Source organism: Sus scrofa, chromosome 13, assembly GCF_054392235.1.
Source record: "Sus scrofa isolate SSC_HxYL_T2T_F1_AM1 chromosome 13, Sscrofa_HxYL_maternal_Yorkshire_Landrace_v2.0, whole genome shotgun sequence".
Taxonomy (NCBI): Eukaryota; Metazoa; Chordata; class Mammalia; order Artiodactyla; family Suidae; genus Sus; species Sus scrofa.
The window spans coordinates 151,986,364-152,006,777 of record NC_139395.1 but is presented as its reverse complement, the minus strand read 5'-3'; the positions used below and the strand labels follow the sequence as shown (position 1 = coordinate 152,006,777).

General features: G+C 38.0%; 1 protein-coding gene across 17 annotated transcripts in view; it reads left to right on the top strand.

Annotated features, from left to right (window-relative positions):
• The window catches only part of SEC22A (SEC22 homolog A, vesicle trafficking protein), a 120,599-nt gene that overhangs the window by 2,228 nt on the left and 97,957 nt on the right, over positions 1-20,414 (top strand). For all 17 annotated transcript variants that reach the window (XR_014824659.1, XR_014824662.1, XR_014824660.1 and 14 more), the window contains one exon: positions 7,476-7,676. Coding sequence is in view for 10 of the 17 variants with exons in the window: in XM_084990981.1 (XP_084847107.1) it covers positions 7,495-7,676 (182 nt within the window). In the remaining 7 variants the exon portion in view is untranslated. The remainder of the gene's footprint in view (positions 1-7,475; positions 7,677-20,414) is intronic.

The window sequence follows — 20,414 nt, the reverse complement described above, 5'->3', positions numbered from 1 at the left end:
ATAGTTTTCTCCCCAAATTATTCCCCAATTCCCACAGATCTCAGCTAGCACTTTTAATAAAATAGTATGTACCCACTTTTAATAAAGTAGTATGTACCGAGGTTGTGTTTTCCCAAACATTAGTAATGTTGGATGGGTAGGATAATTTGAATGATAACCAGATGAACATTAAAAAAAATTCTCTAGGAGTTCCCGTCATGGCTCAGCAGAAATGAATCCGACTAGGAACCATGAGGTCTCGGGTTCGATTCCTGGCCTCGCTCAGTGGGTTAAGGATCCGGCATTGCCGTGAGCTATGGTGTAGGTCGCAGACGTGGCTCGGATCTGGCATTGCTATGGCTCTGGTATAGGCCAGTGACTACAGCTCTGATTAGACCCCTAGCCTGGGAACCTCCGTGTGCTGTGGGTGCAGCCCTAGAAAAAGCAGAAGAAAAAAAAAATTCTCTAGAGCCAGCTATAATGGGAAAAAAAAAAAAAATCATTGTATTTTAAAAAATTCTCTAGGGAGTTCCCAGTGTGGTGCAGTGGAAATGAATCTAACTAGTATCCATGAGGATGTGGGTTTGATCCCTGGCCTTGCTAGGTGGGTTAGGGATCCAGCATTGCCGTAACTGTGGTGTAGGTCACAGATGCAACTTGGATCCCATGTTGCTGTGGCTGTGGTCTAGGCCACAGCTGTAGCTTTGATTCAACCCCTAGCCTGGGAACTTCTGTATGCTGTGGGTGCAGCCGTAAAAAAAACAAAAAACAAAACAAAACAAAAAATCTGTAGAAATTTACATACACACTTGAATGAAACAAAAGAAGTTCTCTGTGTATTTTAAGTAAATTAGGGGAGGAGCCTAACACCTCAAAACTGATTTCACAGGTACTGTTGCTAAGCATAACTAACTAACTAAATATATAAATATAGGCGTTGCCATCATGGTTACAACCTGACTGGTGTACATGAGGATGCAGGTTCAATCCCAGGCCTTGATCAGTGGATTAAGAATGTGGTGTTGCTGTGAGCTGTGGTGTAGGTCACAGACAGGGCTTGGATCCACTGTTGCTGTGGTTGTGGCATAGGCCAGCGGATATAGCACTGATTCGATCTGTAGCCTGGGAACCTGCATATGCTGCAGGTGTGGCCCTAAAAAAGAGACATTAAATAAATAAATTAACTGAGAGGCCCGTATTAGGTAAACAGTAGTACAGGAGGAATGCAAATGTGGTAAGACCTCTGAAAATAGTACTTAGATGACTAAGTTTAGGAAATAATGGACTAAAATAAAGTATGAGTGATTAACCCATTATACACTGTTTTTACCTTAAAAGAGGCATTTATGAAAGCATCTTACTGGAAAGTGAATATAAAATGTACTTATGTGTTGGATTTCGTTTACTGCTTTTTGAGAGATTGTCTCTCTTGAGACCTTGGGCCCACAGTCATTATGCTGCAAAGTTCTGAAGAAGAGATCAGCTTCTTGTTATCTTAGGTCTAAAAGTTTGCTAATTAATTACTGCTATAGGAGCTTGGCATTGTGGGAGTTTATTTTCCTCAGCCTTTACATAGATGTTTACCCTTTACATAAATGTGGATTCTAATTGGGGCTTTTTCCTCTAGCAGTTGCTGTTGGGGAAAGGGTATACAGGCCAACACTCAGATTCCGTAACAGTTTTCTGCTGCAGTCTAAAGGCATATGTTGGGAGTCCCGTCGTGGTGCGGCAGAAACAAATCCGACTAGGAACCATGAAGTTGCGAGTTCAATCCGTGGCCTCGCTGAGTGGGTTAGGATCCGGTGTTGTCTTGAGCTGTGGTGTTGGTCGCAGACTCAGCTCAGATCCAGCGTGGCTGTGGCTGTGGTGTAGGCTGGCAGCTGTAGTTCTGATTAGACCCCTAGCCTGGGAACCTCCACATGCCGCAGGTGCAGCCCTGAAAAGACAAAAGACAAAAAAAAAAAAAAAAAAAAAAAAAAAGTATATGTTATATTTTTTGTGTTAAAGATGAGGGAAAATGGACCAGTGACCTAAAAATGTATCTGTGGCCCCGATGAAACTACTACTGATCTTGAATCTCCCATGCAAGTGTTTTAATTTCTTCTTTTTCTCAGTTCCTTGGTTTTTCCAACCACCCCCTTGGCTAGACTCTTAAGGCATCCCTGTCTTCTAATCCTAGCTTGGCCTTGATGTTGACAGATTCCTTTTTCTACAACTGTAGTCCAGATAAGATTGGAATGCGTCTGTTTTTTAAGAAACTATTAAGAATTCAAAGTAAAAAAAAAAGGGGTGTATTTATTGAGTTGATAAAGGAGAGATTGCTTTTTCTAAGGGAATTGAGTTTTATCTACAAAATAATCAAGCCTTGCCCTGTGCATTGGACAGTCATCTCAGTTTCTTTCACTAGTTCACTGGTTTGGATGCTAGGTCAAATGACTCTGGAAGAAATTCAATTTTTCTCCTCAAAAAAATCTTATCTACTGATAAATAGAAGCAATTCACTAACAGTCTTTTAAGAATTTAGACAGGAAATCTCACTGCTGTGTTGTGCTTTTGGTTACAAGCCCCAGAGTGTCTATTAGGAATATGTGAAAGGCAGGTTTGCTTAACTCTAGTTTTCCAGTTGGTAAAATGGTAGGCAACATAGCTTGTGTTGTGTTTGATTTTTCCATCTGAATTCCTTGAATTCTGGACCAATGCTACTTGGTGGTAGGAACTATCTATTCCTAATGTCTGATATAGCCTCTGGCATACAGTATGTACTCAGTAAATGTTTGTTAAATGAATGGAACATATATGTTGTTATTCTTTGGCCAGTATATGTTTTAGGAAATGTGAATCATATCTTTCAAGTCATAAAAAAGAAAAGCGTAACTTTGATGATTACATGAAAGTTAGCAGCCTATAATAAAGATTATTCTTAGTATTTCTGTTGCAATCCTAGAAAAATCAGACATAAAGAATGCAGTCTAATTTTTTAAAAAATTTTTTTGCCTTTTCGAGGGCCACCCCCAAGGCATATGGAGGTTCCCTGGCTAGGGGTCTAATTGGAGCTATACCTGCCAGCCTACTTGTGGGCCACAGCAATGCCAGATCCAAGTTGCATCTGCGACCTACACCACAGCTCATGACAACGCCAGATCCTTAACCCACTAAGCAAGGCCAGGGATTGAACCTGCAACCTCATGGTTCCTAGTCAGATTCATTAACCACTGAGCCAGGAAGGGAACTCCAATGCAGTCTAGTTTTAAATACTACTAAGAATATGAATGTTTGGGAACTTTAAGTCACAACCTTGCTCTCATGTTAGTTCCCAGGAGTAGTTGTTGTATTGCTGTATATTTCTGGAAAGACAAAGTTTTATATTTAAATAATAAATGTGTGAGGGTATGAAGTAAGACATTTTTTCTAATTTCTTTTTTTTTTTTTTTTGTCTTTTGTCTTTTGTTGTTGTTGTTGTTGCTATTTCTTGGGCCGCTCCCGCAGCATATGGAGGTTCCCAGGCTAGGGGTTGAATCGGAGCTGTAGCCACCGGCCTACGCCAGAGCCACAGCAACGTGGGATCCGAGCCGCGTCTGCAACCTACACCACAGCTCACGGCAACGCCAGATCCTTAACCCACTGAGCAAGGGCAGGGACCGAACCCACAACCTCATGGTTCCTAGTTGGATTCGTTAACCACTACGCCATGACGGGAACTCCGGATCCAGCATTGTTAATGCTTTAGCTCTGGTTACAGTTGTGGCACAGGTTTGATCCCTGGCTGGGGAACTTTCACATGCCATGGATGCTGCCAAAGGGGGGAAAAATGATTTGGATATGTCATGTTGGAACTTTTGTTCAAAGGTTCCATTATGGTTAGGGCTAATTTAATTCCTGGTAGGTTTTTTTCCTTCTGAATAAATGGAGGGGTGTTCCCACTGTGGCTCAGTGGGTTTAGGACCCAACAAGTCTCAGTGAGAATTTGGGTTCCATCCCTGCTCAGTGGATTAAAGATCCCGAGTTGCCACAACCTATGGTGTAGGTCGAAGTTGTGGCTTGGATCTGTGGGGCTGTGGTGTAGGCCCGCAGCTGCAGCTGTGATTCAACCCCTAGCCCAAAGTGTGCTGCGGGTGTGGCCATAAAAAGAAAAAAAAAAAAAAAAAAAAAAGGAGGAGAAAAATATTAAAGGGTAATGACATTAATACCTAGCTTTTCCTCTTTCTTCCTCGTGAAAAAAGGAACAAGGGAGGTAAATTTAATGCATTAGCTTTATATTTAGATGAATTTTTATTGTTAATCAGTTAACGTCATGAATGGGCACTCAGATTTCGATTTGACACTGCAACAAAAACTAGGGACTACTGGTTTCCAAACTTGGTACCAGTAGATTTTGTCATTTTTTTGATACATTACTCACTCAGTTTTTCGTTTTTGGAGTGAGGTAATATTGTCCTAGTTGAGTTTAGCACATAAGCATTAATTTAATCTCTGAGATACAATATCTTGAAAAAAGCCTATGAAATTTTTAGCAAACTTTTCAATTTTTATCAGTTGTGCCTACTGCTAGTGAAGGAGAAGTTTTAGTGGCATTGTGTTCTGGTGGCCTGACAAGAGAGCATTATCACTTTAATTTCAGACTGTGAAAATGTTTTAATTCAGTGTTTATCAAAGTATGAGCCTTAGACAATAAACAGTACTTATCTGGGGAATTTTCTAAAAATGGAAAATTCTCAAGTCCCACTTCATGGTCAGTGGATCAGAATTTTTGGAGAGTGGGCCCAGAAGTCTGCATTTCTAAGAAAAATTCCAATGGTTTTTATAAAGGCTAAAATTTGAGAACCACTGTGTGTGTGTATTTTTATTTTATTTTATTTTATATTTTATTTTTGTCTTTTTAGGGCCGCACCCACAGCATATGGAGGTTCCCAGGCTAGGGGTCTAATCGGAGCTGTAGCTGCTGGCCTACACCAGAGCCACAGCAAATCAGATGTGAGCGACATCTGTGACCTGTACCACAGTTCATGGCAACACCGGATCCTTGACCAGTTGAGCAAGGCCAGGGATTGAACCTGCAACCTCATTGTTCCTAGTCAGATTTGTTTCTGCTGCACCACGATGGCAACTCCTTGTGTGTATTTTTTTTAATCAAAGTTTGACTGCTTACCTAATTTCTTTCAGACCTAGGCCTATGCAGTCCTTTTATCTATTTTTATAAAGCATGATTAGAATATAATAAAAGAGGTCATTATGATTTTCTTTTTGATAAAAAGATTGAGAATATTAAAACTAGTATTCCTTTAGCATTAAGATTTATTTTTTTCTGATTATAATAGGAATATGTGCCTATTGTGGAATATTATAGAAATTTAGGAAATTATAAAATGATAGCAGTTACCCATAATACTATTTCCTAGAGATAAGCATTCTAATTTTGTCATGTTTCCTTGTAGAATCTATTTCTTCATTTATCTCTCCCTTCTCTGTGTCTTTATGGAAAACATACTCATTTTTTTCTCATGAGACTATTTTTACTGAAGTATAGTTAATTTACAAGGCTGTTATAACTTCTGCTGTAGTTTCTACAACAAAGTGACCCAGACATACATATCCATTCTCTCCCATAGAGAGAGTTCTCTGTGCTGTACAGCAGGACCCCATTGTCCACTCATTCCAAATACCTCAGTGTGCATATATCATCAGTCCCAAACCCTCAGTCCATCCCTCCCATGCCTTCCCACCTGTCCCCTTTGAAACTATAAGTTTTTCAGTCTGAGAGTCTGATTCTGTTCTGCAAATAAGTTCATTTGTATCCTTTTTTTTTTTTTTTTTTTAAGATTCCACATATAGGTGGTATCATGTGATGTTTGTCTTTCACTGTCTAACTTCACTTAGTATGATAGTTTCTAGGTCAATCTATGTTGCTGCAAATGGCATTATTTCATTCTTTTTTATGGCTGAGTAATATTCCATTATATATATGTACCACATCTTCTTTATCCACTCCTCTGTTGATGGACATTTAGTTGTTTCCATGTCTTGACTGTTGTACATAGGGCTGCAATGAACATTAGGGTACATGTATCTTTTTGAATTACCGTTTTCTCTGGATAGATGCCCAGGAGGGGGATTGCTGGATGGTGTGATAGTTCTATTTTTAGTTTTTTGAGGAACTTCCATACTGTTTTCCATGGTGGTTGCACCAGTGTACATTCCCACCAATAGTGTAAGATGATTCCTTTTTCTCACCACCCTCTCCAGCATTGATTATTTGTAGACTTTCTGATGATGGCTATTCTGGCTGGTGTTAGATCATACCTCATAGTAGTTTTGACTTGCATTTCTCCAGTAATTAATGATGTTGAACATCTTTTCATGTGTTTTTTGGCCATCTGTATGTCATCTTTGGAGAAATGCCTATTTAGATCCTCTGCCCATTTTCGGATGGGGTTGTTTGGTTTTTTTTTGATATTGAGCTGCAGGAGGTGCTTATATATTTTGGAGATTAATCTCTTGTCAGTTGCTTCATTTGCAAATATTTTGTCCCATTCTGTGAGTTGTCTTTTTGTTTATGGTTTCCTTTGCTGTGCAAAACCTTTTAATTATGTCCCATTTGTTTATTTTTGTTTTTATTGTCATTACTCTAGGAGGTGGATCTAAAAAGATACTGCTGTGGTTTATGTCAAAGAGTGTTCGGCCTGTGTTTTTCTCTAAGAGTTTTATAGTGTTCGGTCTTAGGTCTTTAATCCATTTTGAGTTTATTTTTGTGTATGGTGTTAAAGAGTGCTCTAATTTCATTCTTTTGCATGCAGCTGTCCAGTTTTTCCAGCATCACTTATTGAAGAGACTTCTCCATTGTATATTCTCGCTTCCTTCGTCACAGATTAGTTGGCCATAGGTGCTTGGGTTTAACACATGCAGTTTTGATCCAGCTTTTTTTCTACGTAAAGTAGAAACGTTTTACCACATTAAACTATTTCGCAAATGTAACTTTTAGTTGCATTATATTTCATCATAGAGGTGTATCATAATTTATTTAACCATTCGCCTATTGTTGAAGTTTAGATTGTTTTCTGTTATTTCTATGAGGAAAATGTCTTTCTGTTTAAAATTTTGTCTAAATCATTATTTTCTTTAGGATAGGGCTATGTACTTAAATTTATTGTGGTCAAAGATCATAAATATTTTAAAATTCTTGTTGAATATCACTAAATTGTTTTGGGAATGGTGTTTATTCCAATATTTACTTCCACATATACCTGTGGAAATTCTGGAAAGAAGCAGGTATTTTTTTAAATTTTATTTTTGTTCATTTTTTAAAGTTTTATTGAGTATAATTTACAGTGTTGTGATAAAGCAGGTGTTTTCTTAAATAGCTAATTTGTGAAGAAAAGCATAGTATGTTATTGATTTAATTAATATGTCTTCGATTATTAGTGAGTTGCACATTTTTGCACTGTGTTTATCAGCTTTGGCTTTAATTTCATACCTAACCCAAATTGTTCATTTTGTTTTAGGTCTTCTCTGTCGGTTGAAATGTCTATGATTTTATCTGCTTCAGTCATTCGTGTCAGAGATGGACTGCCACTTTCTGCTTCAACTGACTATGAACAAGGCACAGGCATGCAGGAGTGCAGAAAGTATTTTAAGATACTCTCGAGGAAACTTGCTCAGCTTCCTGATAGATGTACACTGAAAACTGGACATTATAACATTAAGTAAGACTTCAGTTTGTTCCATTAGAATTATTTGCATTGTGGTTGTCATTTTAATGAAATTTAAATGAAATTTAAATAGAAATTAATGTTTGACTAAGAATTTGTTCAAGTCAAGAATCTTGTGGTTCTGAACTTATACTAAAAGTATTCCTCATGTCATCATCCTTTTTGCAATTTCTTTGTGTTTATGTCTGGCTTTAGCAAATTTTATAGTTTTGCAGGTCACAGTTATTGCAAAAGTTGATTGTTAGGTATTTATTGGTATTCTCACATGCCCAGAAAAACTGTAATGGAAAATATAAAAAGTCATACATGATACTTGTCCTTAAAGAACTTAAGAATTTTACATCCCAGTGAGAGGGGATAGTGCTCATTACTATTTCTTGTATGTAAAGAAAACCAAACTGGGCAGTGGGATAGAGAGTGACTTTACAGAGCTCAAGGGCCTTTCTGAGAGAGTGACATTTGAACAGAGACCTAAAGGATGCTGTGAATGAAGAGCAAGGCAGAGGTAACAGCCAGTGCAGAAGGTCTTCAGTACAGATCAAGGGATGGAAAGAAAACCAAGAGGATGAAGCAATATAGACAATTGATAGAGTGACAGAGGTGAGACTAGAAAGGTAGGAATAGGACAGGTTACATAGGGCCTTCTAGGCTGTGATAAGGAGTTTGGATTGAGCCTAATGTAATAGGAAACCATTGGAGAGCTTTAAGATGGGGAGTTATGTAGTCTGATTTTGGTTTTGAGTAGATCATCCTAGCTGCTCTCTGGAGAATGGGCTCTAGGGGAGAAAGAGTGGAGGCAGCGAGGTCATTTAGGAGATACTTAAGAGAAGTTTAGGTAGAGGTGATGGCTTGTAACTTAAAATGAGGGTGATAATGATGAGAAGGGCTTGGATGTGGGCTATAGTTTGGGAGTAGTACCAACAAATTTTCCTAATGGATTGAAATGGAATGTGTGGGAGAGGGAATAATTAAGAGTTACCTCTGTATTTTTTTGGCCTAAAGAATGTCCATAATTACTTGGATAAGGGGACTGAAATGTGCAAGACTGGAGAATGTGTGTTTCACTGGTAAAAATCAAGAGTTCTTTTTGGACTATTAACTCTGAGATGTCAGTTAGACATCCCAGCGGCACTTTGAGGCAGGCAGTTGGATGTATAAGTCTGAAGTTTAGTGAAGAGAAGAACAGATGCGGAGATAGATTTGGAGGTCAGCTTACAGTTTATAATTAAAATCATAGGAATAGGGGAAGTTCTCTTGTCGCTCAGTGGGTTAAGGATCCAGCATTATCACTGTAGCAGCTTGGTTCACCATTGTGGTTTGGGTTCAGTCCCTGGCCCAGGAACTTTCTTATGCCATGGGTGTAGCCAAAAAAAATCATAGGAATAGATGAGACTACCTCAGAGAGCATACACATGAAACAGTTAGAGAATAACGAACTCCTGAGCAGTTTGATACTGACTGTGCCTACAGTGGGAAATCAGCTAAGAACAAGATTGATATGGGATATAATAAGGAGAGGGCGTTATTACAGAGAAGAGAGGAGCCATGTCCTGAAGAATTAGTAAGATTTGGCTAAAGCAGAGAGGAGGGCATTCCAGGTGTAGGGAGGAGGCAGAACAAGTCAAGAATGTGTCTTAGATGGTTAGGTGCATTAACCTGCTTGTCCTGGTACTGTGAATGATGATTCAAGGATAGTTATGGAAAATGTGAGATGATTAGTGTGGGGCCAGATCCTGGATTTCCCTGAAAGTTCAGATTGAGGGATATCCCTTTGATGATGTAATAGGTTACAGGAAACTGTCACTGTAGGTTTGAGGGAAGTGACTTGATAAAAAGTAATGCTAGAGTGAAATATAGAGTGAAATGGAAAGTCTGAAGAGAGGAGAGAAGCCAACTTATTGTTAGGGCCTGAACTAGTAAGATAAAGTGCAAATGAAAAAGAAAACGCCAACCAGAAAGACACTTCAGAGGAAGAAGTGGTAAAACCTAATAAGCTCAAACACCAGAAATGAAGAGAAGGAGGGGACAGAAAATGTCTCGGAATTGGATAGATTGAGATCTTTGGAAAGGGTTGCTTAAAGAGGCAGAGGGTGAAGCTCCATTTTGAGCATTTTAATTAAGGTTTTGACAAGATGGTCCAGTTGGGGTGGGATAGAGATTTTGGAATCATTCACTTGGAATTGAAAGTGTGAGGGTAGAAATGCTCACTGCGTTTCTGAGAGGTTCAGAATAGAACTTTAGGGAAGGTCTATATTTACTTGGGTCACGTGGAATAATGAGCAGTTTTGTCTTTAATTGGGCTTTCTGAGAGTTTTAAATGGAAAATGTGGTGATGGTCATGGTGGTTAAAATATATCTAAAATAATGTCTTCGCTTTTATTTTTTGAAGAAAAAGCCTGAAACATTCTAATATTGAACAGTCAGGCTCTTTTAGTGCCCGAGGTTATTATTCTGAGTTTCAGTTTTTGTTGTATAGTGCTATAAACAGATTATCAACATTACATAAGATCGCCTTGAATATATATTAATTCTGACCAATATCTTGGACTTAAAAAAAAAAAAAACCTTTTGCACATATTTTTTGTTCTTCTATCTTACTGTCTTTAGAATGTAGTAAAATTTTAACCCCCCCAATGCTGTTTAATTGTTGTAGATTTTGTATTATTTATTTGTACTCTATGTTATTCCACAAAGGATGTGAGGCAAGTTAAAAAAAAAAGTTTAAGTTTCTTATGGTTCACTGGGTTTAGAATCTGACTGTAGCGGCTTAGGTTGCTGTGGAGGCTTGAGTTTGATCTGCGGCCCAGCACAGGGGGTTATAAAGAATCTGGCGTTACTACAGCTGTAGCTCGGATTCAGTCTCTGGTCCAGGAACTTCTATATGACATGGCTGCAGCCATAAATATATATATATATATATATATATATATATATATATATATATATTTTTTTTTTTTCAGGAGTTCAGGTAAGAGAATCAGATGAAGGAAAAAATAAAGATAGAATAATAAACTGAAGTAACATTTCCTTCTGGAGATGCAAACTATATAATCTGTTCCTTTTTTAGAAAAGGGCTACAAATATTGTTCTGAACTTCCCTGGGGTCAAAACAAAGGGGATAATGGGTCATTTATAGAATTCACAGTATCCACTGGATAAAAACATTGCTTTTCATGTTACTGAAATCTGATGTATGTACATAAAAGAGAGACAGTATTTGGATAGCATCCTTCCACCAGCCATAACAATGAGATTTTTATGATTTTTCTTGTAATATTCCTTAATGTAAGCAAATGGCTTGATGCAAAAAATAATTTTATGAGCAAGTTTAGGAGTGGGATGAATCAGCACAGGTCTAATCAGCCTGATCTAAGAATATCATTTAGAAATGTCTAAAGGAGTAAATAGATTACATGGCCCTCAGAATCACACATAGTGTGTTATTTTTGTAGCCAAGTTTTTTAAAAAAGATTGAAGAACGGAATTTTTTTTAGTTTCTTAAAGCATCTGGATTTCATATATTTTCTATAATTGATTAGAAGTGGTGTTAATTGGATTCTAGTTTATTGAAGTTTTTATTCTGTATGAGAGTAAATTTAGCCTGAAATATTAGAAAATTGGTAATTTGTATGTTAATTTGACCTACTTAAGATTCTCATATGATACCTCTTTTTCTGACCACCATGAATTTGTCAGATAAACGCATAGATCTGCAGTAGTAGTATTGTAGCGCAGCATGAAACTGACACCAGTCTGCTTTCGTAGCCATGTGTCTAATGCTTTTCTTTCTTCTAAAGCTTGGCTTATAGCCTACATCTTTTGAATCACCTCTGCCTCATTAGTATTATTTAATTTCTCTAGTGATCTCATTTCTTCACAAATCATCTGTAGAATTTGTTAACTGACTTATTCATCATTTTTTTCTTATTTAAAATTTTTTAAAATTTCTAGATCAGCTCTCTATAACAAGACTGTAACTCCTCAAGATAATTAATCTGCCCTGGCTTATATTATTTTTGATTCCTCATCTCAGCATTGTGGTTTTAAAATTTATACAGAAATTGAGATGCTCTTTGCTGAGTATCACTGAGAAGCAAAATTAAGTTTATAATTATGTACTTAAGTCAGTTGTTACCTCACATTAAATTCTGCTTGAATAGGTAGAGGAAGACCAGAGTTTTAAGAAAAAAAAAAATAGGTAACATTTAAAATTCCTTTAATTTTCTTCCCTTATGGACTTGGGAAAATGATGAACTTCATCAGATTGTAGTAGCTGGATGCTTCAGTTCAGCTAATGGAGCACCTCTGTGGAGTCTGGCTTGTGCTGGCACAATGCTTTGCACATATAGTAGCTGCTGTATGAGGGTTGTTTGTTTGTGGGGTGTGGTAACATTCAAAGTGCCATGGAGTTAAGTATTCATTTTCTCCAAAATTCTTCAACTGGACTTATTTATTTATTTTTTTTTTTGTCTTTGTTGTTGCTGTTGTTGTTGTTGCTATTTCTTGGGCCGCTCCCGCGGCATATGGAGGTTCCCAGGCCAGGGGTCCAATCGGAGCTGCAGCCACTGGCCTACGCCAGAGCCACAGCAACGCGGGATCCGAGCCGCGTCTGCAACCTACACCACAGCTCACGGCAACGCCAGATCGTTAACCCACTGAGCAAGGGCAGGGACCGAACCCGCAACCTCATGGTTCATAGTCGGATTCGTCAACCACTGCACCACGATGGGAACTCCAACTGGACTTATTGATTGGAGAGTGGGGGCTGCGTAATCCAGTTTTGTGATTTCTTTTCACATTACATAGTGACATTTTAATTCTGTGTATAAAATTTTAAGGAAATCATCTGTTTCATTAATTGAAGCATACTTTCCTTAAATTGTAATGAACGTTTAATATATGCACTTATGTTACTACTTAGGAAACAAAAATGACTAAAGCAATAATTATGAACCATATGGAAATTAAGTTTTGTCTTATTAAATCTTAAAACTTTAAGATTGGTTTAGGTCTTTAAAAATTAATAGTTGTACATTTTGAGGTCTTTTTAAATGTTGAAGCACTAATCTTAATTAAAAGACAAACCATTTGGGAGGTCAGTCATGCTCTATTGTTAGTTTTAGTGCAAGAAATAAATTTCCTAGTTCTTTCGCAGAAAATTCATTTGAGGTCTTATAATGGCTGTGAGCTTTGCAGGTTCTCCCTTTACCTAAGGAGTCACTTCCCCAAACTGCTACCTTTAGCCAGGAATGCTCTTTTAGACTTACTGCCTTTTGGATTTTGTTTCTTTTCTTTTTCTTTCTTTCTTTCTTTCTTTTTTTTAGTGAGCCACACCTGGGCCATTTGGAAGTTCCCAGGCTAGGGGTCAAATCGGAGCTGTAGCTGCTGGCCTACACCACAGCCACAGCAACAGCAACTCAGGATCTGAGCCTTGTCTGTGACCTACATCACAGCTCATGACAATGCCAGATCCTTAACTCACTGAGCAAGGCCAGGGATCGAACCCGCATCCTCATGGATACTAGTCAGGTTTTTCATTCACTGGGCAATGGGAGCTCCCTGGTTTTTGTTTCTAACTTTCCTTTCACTTGGTGGTGGTATTTTCTGATTACAGGAGTAACAGCTTCAACAATGACCCAGTTACTAAGTGCCTGCAATCGCCAGGCACTCCACTTAGCATTAAATTTTACAGCAGTTCTGTGAATGGCTTTTACATAGAGCTCTTCCCCAATGCCAAGGGCAGAAACACAACTTACACCAGCATACACAGAAAAAGCGTGTTGTGAAAGGTAGACCAGCTTCTGTGTTGGCTGGAGCCAGGGACTCAGATATTATCAAGAATCTTTTCTCTCATTTTTCCAGTCGTTTCTTTTGCAGATGAATATTCTGCACATGTTGGAAACACTGTACAGGTAGTTCCAGGCTTCCTTTACTCCAACTGGGCAATATGCTTTGTCCATGTTTCAAGAAAAGGATTTTAATTGGCCTCGCTGTGTCATGGCTCACTTCTGGAGTAATACTGTGGTTAGGGGGCTGAGGTACACTGAATTGGCCTGGCCTGGATTACATGCCCACCAATTTGATGGGCAACTTTATCAAAGCTGAAAAGAATAGGTAATGGGGCTGGAGATAGTTCCCCAAAGGGAAGGAGAGAAGAATGCTGGGCAGATGGCTCTTATATTATCCCCACCCCTCTTTTACAGATGAGGCAACCGAGACTTAGGGATGTAAAGAAACTTGTTCAAAGTCACAAAGCTAATAAGTGGTGTATCTGACATACAGTCTTTTGGCTTCAGCATTCACATTGCTCTTACCTTCTTTCTTGACGGGTGCATTCCTCATTCTCCTAATTCTTTTCATTTTATGGAAAGAGAAATCAGGTAGAGAATTAAGTGAAATGACCGTCCCTTTTTTTTTTGTTGTTTGAGAAATGATAAGGATCAGAGTATGTGTGAAGTCTAAAATTGATAAGAAAACATTGTTTCATTGGAGATAGCTATTTGAGGGGGAAGGGGATGGGGCAGTGGAATTCAACCCACCAGTAGCTACCAGACCACTTGGAAGAAGAAGATATCCTGTGTTTTGTCTCATTAATAGCATCATGCTACTTTTCTGCTGTTTAATAGGGTAAAATCCACAGCTTTTCAGCACCATATATGTTAAATAGGTTCTTATGCACTGAGTTGGGAACTTAATTACTCTTAAAATACAGTTTCTGTAGGAAAATTAGTTCTAGGTGCAGTAAATTCCTGGAATAAAATTAATAGTCAAATTAGGGACTATCTATGATTGGTTATCTAAAGAAAGTAAGGATCTTTATTTTCTGGGGTGTGAAGGTGTGAAAGTGTTAGGGTCAAGCGGGAAAGGGTGAATCAGGAGATTAACTCTGAAGAAAAATTGAAGGATGTCAGGGGCTAGTTTTGTGTCTAAGGTTCTGATGGTATAATCACCCTTGGCCACTTAAAATCATCTGATTCTCCTTTAGCTTACTGTTAAAAGATGCTGTCACCTGGCATATTATATATTAATATGTATTTTCTTATTTAATGAGCTTTAAATTAGTGACTAAACGGGGTCTTTTATCACGGCATAATGTATTTATGATTTAGCTCTTCGTCAATGGAGGATAATTGAAGGTTGGCTACCTAAGAGAGGAGGAAGTGAGAAAAGATGAAGTTCTTGGTGGTATTCTACCTGCACATGGCAGATAGATACTCAGTGTTACTCAGTTCTCTTTCTGATTCTTACACAGTACTGTCTCATTGATGGTGAGGTCTTGTATTCATTTTGTTTCTTATCAGAATTATTTGGTGACAGTAAATTCACAGAGTATGCTAACTTTGATAACATCAAACTTTTTTTTTTTTTTTTGCTTTTTCTTTTAGGGCTGCTCCTGTGGCATATGGAGGTTCCCAGGCTAGGGGTCGAATTGGAGCTGTTGCTGCCAGCCTTTGCCACAACCACAGCAACATAGGATCCGAGCCGATCCTATGCCACAGCTCCTGGCAATGCTGGATCCTTAACCCACTGAGCAAGGCCAGGGATTGAACCCGCAACCTCCTGGTTCCTAGTCAGATTCATTTCTGCTGTGCCATGACAGGAACACCAACATCAAACCTTTTTTTTGTTTGTTTGTTTGTTTTTTGGTCTTTTTGCCTTTTTCAGGGCCACACCCGCGGCATATGGAGGTTCCCAGGCTAGGGGTCTAATTGGAGCTGTAGCCACTGGCCTACGCCAGAGCCACAGCAACACAGGATCCAAGCCGCGTCTGTGACCTACACCACAGCTCACGGCAATGCCGGATCCTTAACCCACTGAGCAAGGCCAGGGATTGAACCCACAACCTCATGGTTCCTAGTTGGATTTGTTAACCACTCACTGTGCTAGGACGGGAACTCCCTCAAACCTTTTTTTTAATGTTGAAAGTTTAAATGCTTTATTTTAGAGAATAGAATTCAGTGTGGAAGGTTGATTTTGGAAATAACATGTTTCTTATACTTAGCAGTTTTAAGAGTAGATTAGAGATTTCATATCGTACTGGAGAACTTTTCTTCACCCGGGAAAGCTATCTATGGGGCAAAGATGGCTACAAAGGATAAACAGATTTTCTATGTGCAGTGGCAGAATAAAAATTGTAATGCAAATATTAATTATTAATGTTTCAATTTATAAATAGTTTGCTATATATGTTGTCATTTAGCATACTACATAATACAGTTTTGTTTCTTTAATCTTGTTTTGTTTATCTTTTTAAGTTATTCCTAGAACCTAATTGCAGGCGCCTTGTGGGCAGGGACTTTGACATCAGAACCTAGAGAATAGAATGCTAGGCATATGCTAAGTGCTCTATTTGTTGTGGTGAAGGTGGTGGTTTCCCCTAATTGCTTAGTTTGGTATAGCAAGCCAGCATTGTTCTAATAATGTTAGTGTTTAATTCGTGATGCCTAAAATTCCTTTGAAGTTTCATAAATAAAATTAGGATACCAGAAAAAGTTCAGTGTCTAAAACCACTTAATCATTTTATTGGACTTAGTAATGAGGTATGGCCTGCTTGAGTATACGATAAAATCAGCCTTTAAACAAAGTGATTAGAAGAAGTAAATCTTCCTTTTTGAAGTTTGAATTTCCGCCAGCCTTACCTCTTCAAGACACACCTGATCCTGGAAGGCCCTAAAGAAGTTCCTAGCATATGTATTGTGGAACAGAACCCGAGATATAAGGACGTTAGATCAATTCCTTGGCCAGAAGAAAGTAGCTATGGAGATCAAATCCTGTTGGTCCCAAAGCCCAAAAGTGGAAGGAAATAAAAAAGAAAAAGGAAATTAGAGCAAAGTAGGAAGAAAACAATGGCAATTTAAGAATTGTGCTCAAGGTGGAGAAAAGAGGACTTTTTGTTGTTGTAAGGGTTGGTGATGACTGTGATAAAAGAAAAGCAGACATACTTGTTAGACCTTTATAACCATCTGGAGGTATGCACTGCAGAGGTGAGTGACTCTACATGGTCAATGAGAACAGCCCTCTATTTAAAGTAGGGGGATGATGGAGACTCAGTGACCTGAACTCAAGCCTTTGGGAGCACTGACCTGGAAAAGCAGGGGAAGTTTGACTCTTGTCTGTGTCATTATTCAGGTATTTATTGAACCTGTGTTTTATGTAGATACTGCTGAGCTGTGCACAATATTATCTGTGTGCAATATGCCAAACGAATTAATAAATTATCTGTGCACAATATGCCGAACAAATTATGTATAAATGAGTAATTGAATAATGCCATCTTTGCACTCATTTATTTGCTAATTTATTTTGTCTTTTTTTTTTTTTTGGCCTTTTCCAGGACCACGCCCGCGGCATATGGAGTTTCCTAGGCTAGGGGTCTAATTGGAGCTGTAGCCGCCGCCTACGCCAGAGCCACGGCAACGCAGGATCTGAGCCGCGTCTGCAGCCTACACCACAGCTCGTGGCAATGCCAGATCCTTAACCCACTGAGCAAGGCCAGGGATGGAACCCACAACCTCATAGTTCCTAGTCAGATTCGTGAACCACTGAACCACGACAGGAACTCCTATTTGCTAACTTATTGAGCACTTTTATAAACTAAGTACAAACTGGATTAGTTACCTGAAGAAGAATAACAAGTGCTATGATATAACCATGGGGGTGGGATCAATTTAGATGGTTTGCTCTGGAAGGAATTTTTAATCTAAAAACTGAAGGATGAGTAGGAATAGCCAGGTCAGAATTGGAGCATGAGGTAGGGTTGGAAATGTTGCAAGGGGGAAGATAAAATTCATGAAACTTCTCAGATTGGGAGTTAGAGGATGGGGGTAAGAGGTTGATAATCCTTGAGGATCTGAAACAAGACTGGTGTGGATAGAATGCAGAGCAGGAAGGGTAAAGTTTGACAAGATGAAGTGGAGAAGTTGGTAGGGCTTCCCACATACTCTTTTGATACGAATTCACAAATCCTCAGATTTTATTACTCTTAATTACAGGAAAAATGGAGACTGATTTGTGGCTTGGAAAAAGTGAAAAATTTTTGGTGAATTAGAACATAGTTAGTTTATCTGTACCATAGGGAAGTTGGCATTTTGTTGTAGAAGGAATCTGGGCTTGGGAGTTAGAACTAAGCTATTCCTAGCCTGCTTCTTAATGGTGTATTGCCTTGGGTGAATTACAGAGCCTCCCTGAGCCTCTGTTCCTTCATCTGCAACATGGAGGTAGTAGTGCCCCTGAATTGTAAGAATGGAGTTAGATAAAATTTGTAAAGCACTTAGCAGAGGGCTGTTTCATACTAAGTGGTCAGTAAACCATTCCTGCTACTGTTATTATTACTGCCACTTCTCTTTTTCCTCCTCCTTAAGACAGAAGGACAATAGCCAGATTGTCTATAAAAAGTGAGCTAAATGAATCTAATAGGTTAAAGCCTCCACAAACTGGCATGCCTCTAGTGACTTTAGATTATTTCATGTGAGTAGTGCTCGGTGCCATGGTAGGAGTCTTTCAGTTTGTCCTAGTAATATGAAAAAGCAGAACTTCTGATTAAAAGAAAGGTAGATCGACAGAGCTGTATGTACTTTTGGAAAACTGGCTTTGCATTTTAAATAAAGACCGCATTGTAAGGGTACATTTACTATAAAAAGTCATAATATTACAGAAAACTTTGTAGCATATTCAGAGTATCATGCACTTACAGTAAAATAAAGACTTTGGAATCAAGACTCTGAAAATGTTAACATAAGATCTTAAAAACATAGAATTTCCTTTATTTCATAAGTTATTATCCTCCAGTTTAATTGACCACAAGCAAGAGAAACTATTAGAGATAAACTCATGTGAGTACCTGTGGTTGACTGTTAGTAATATGGAAATACAGTAAAACCCTGTTATAACACAAAAAATGGAGACTGAATGCTTCAGTCACATTATTGGAGGATAGTGAAATAACTCCTGGGTAACTTCCAGTGTGGAAGCCAGTAACCAATTATATTCTATCCCAATTCAAGTTTTCGTGGAGTATGTTTGAATGCTAATGACATGTCAAAGAATTTTGATAATGACAGTGCAGATTTTTTTTGGAAAGAGAAAAGCACTTGGCAAGTCATACTTTTTTTTTTTTTTTTTTTTATTATTTTCCCACTGTACAGCAAGGGGGTCAGGTCAAGTCATACTTTTGACTTTTGATTTAGTTGTCAATTTTGTAGAAAAATGCAGTATATTATAACTAAAATTTTGGCCATGACCCATAAGAAAAGATACATTTTACTTTGTCATTACTTATGTACAAATAAGAAATTAAAACAAAACTTTTAGGAAACAATATGCAATCAAATATTTTCTGTTATGCTGTTTCAACTTTTAAGAAAATACTGTGTGTAATTCACTAAGCTAACTTTTATTTATTTATTTATTTATTTTATTTTCTAGGGCCTCACCCACAGCATATGGAGGTTCCCAGGCTAGGGGTATAATTGGAGCTGTAGCCACCGGCCTACACCACAGCCACAGCAACTCAGGATCTGAGCCATGTCTGTGACCTACATCACAGCTCACGACAATGCCAGATCCTTAACCCACTGACTGAGGCCAGGGATCGAACCTGCAACCTCAAGGTTCATAGTCAGATTTGTTAACCACTGAGCCATGATGGGAACTCCACTAAGCTAACTTTATGACCTAGTGGGTGACAACTTGCAGTTGGAAAAACATTGCATCAAATGACTATATTAAATGGAATGTAGTGTATCCCACATCATTAATAATAGATGCTTAATAGGTGCCAACCCCGCATCATTTGGCTGCTTTGGATGATCTTTTAAAAAAGAAAGATATGCATATATCTACTTGTATATGCATAAACTCTCCCTGGAGGAGTACATTCAAAATTAATAATAACATAAGTTGCTTGAGGGATCTAGAACTGGGTATCTTTGAGCAGAGGATACTAAGGATAGATAGTATTTACTTTCATTTTTCATCTTTTTAAAATTTGAGATGTGAATATCTGTATCCTGAAAGTGAAATTTAAAATAATAAATTTTGCTTCTACAATATTAGAGAAAAATGAGAGGGGGATGCCATTATGGATCAGGGCAATAAAAATTACTGATATAGATTCAGTGTCTGGCACTGGAGTGGGAGTTATAGCCTGTATGTTCTATTTGCTACCCTTGATCGAGCCCATATGTTGATAGTACTATAAAAGAATGTTTAAGAGACTCATTAAAAAGGGTCCATTTGTGTCTCATGCTCTGCTTATTATAGAGGAATATATACTTTATTTTATAAAATAAAGTTTTTTAATAGAAGATGGGTCAATTTAAACATTTTACTGCAAAAGTAGAAGTTTTTTGTTTTTAATTTCTAACTTATTTAGAAATAGTTTCAAATTTTCAGAAGGTTGTACAAATGAAAAAATTACAATACCTTTTACTAAGACTCAACGTTTGTTAACATTTTACCCCATTTGCTTTATTTCATTTATCTACCTACCTGTCTGATTTAATTTTGTCCAAACCATTTGAGAGAAACTTATAAGTACCGTGCCCCTTTATTCCTGACTACTTCAAAGCGTATTTTTTAAGATTAGGGATATTCTCTTACTTAACTATAGTACAGTTTTGGGTCTAATAAATTTAACACTGATACCATACATTTACCTAATCCACTGCTTGTTTTGCAGGAATGTCCTTTAAAGCATTTTTCCCCCTTTCTGGCACAGAATCTGGAATAGGG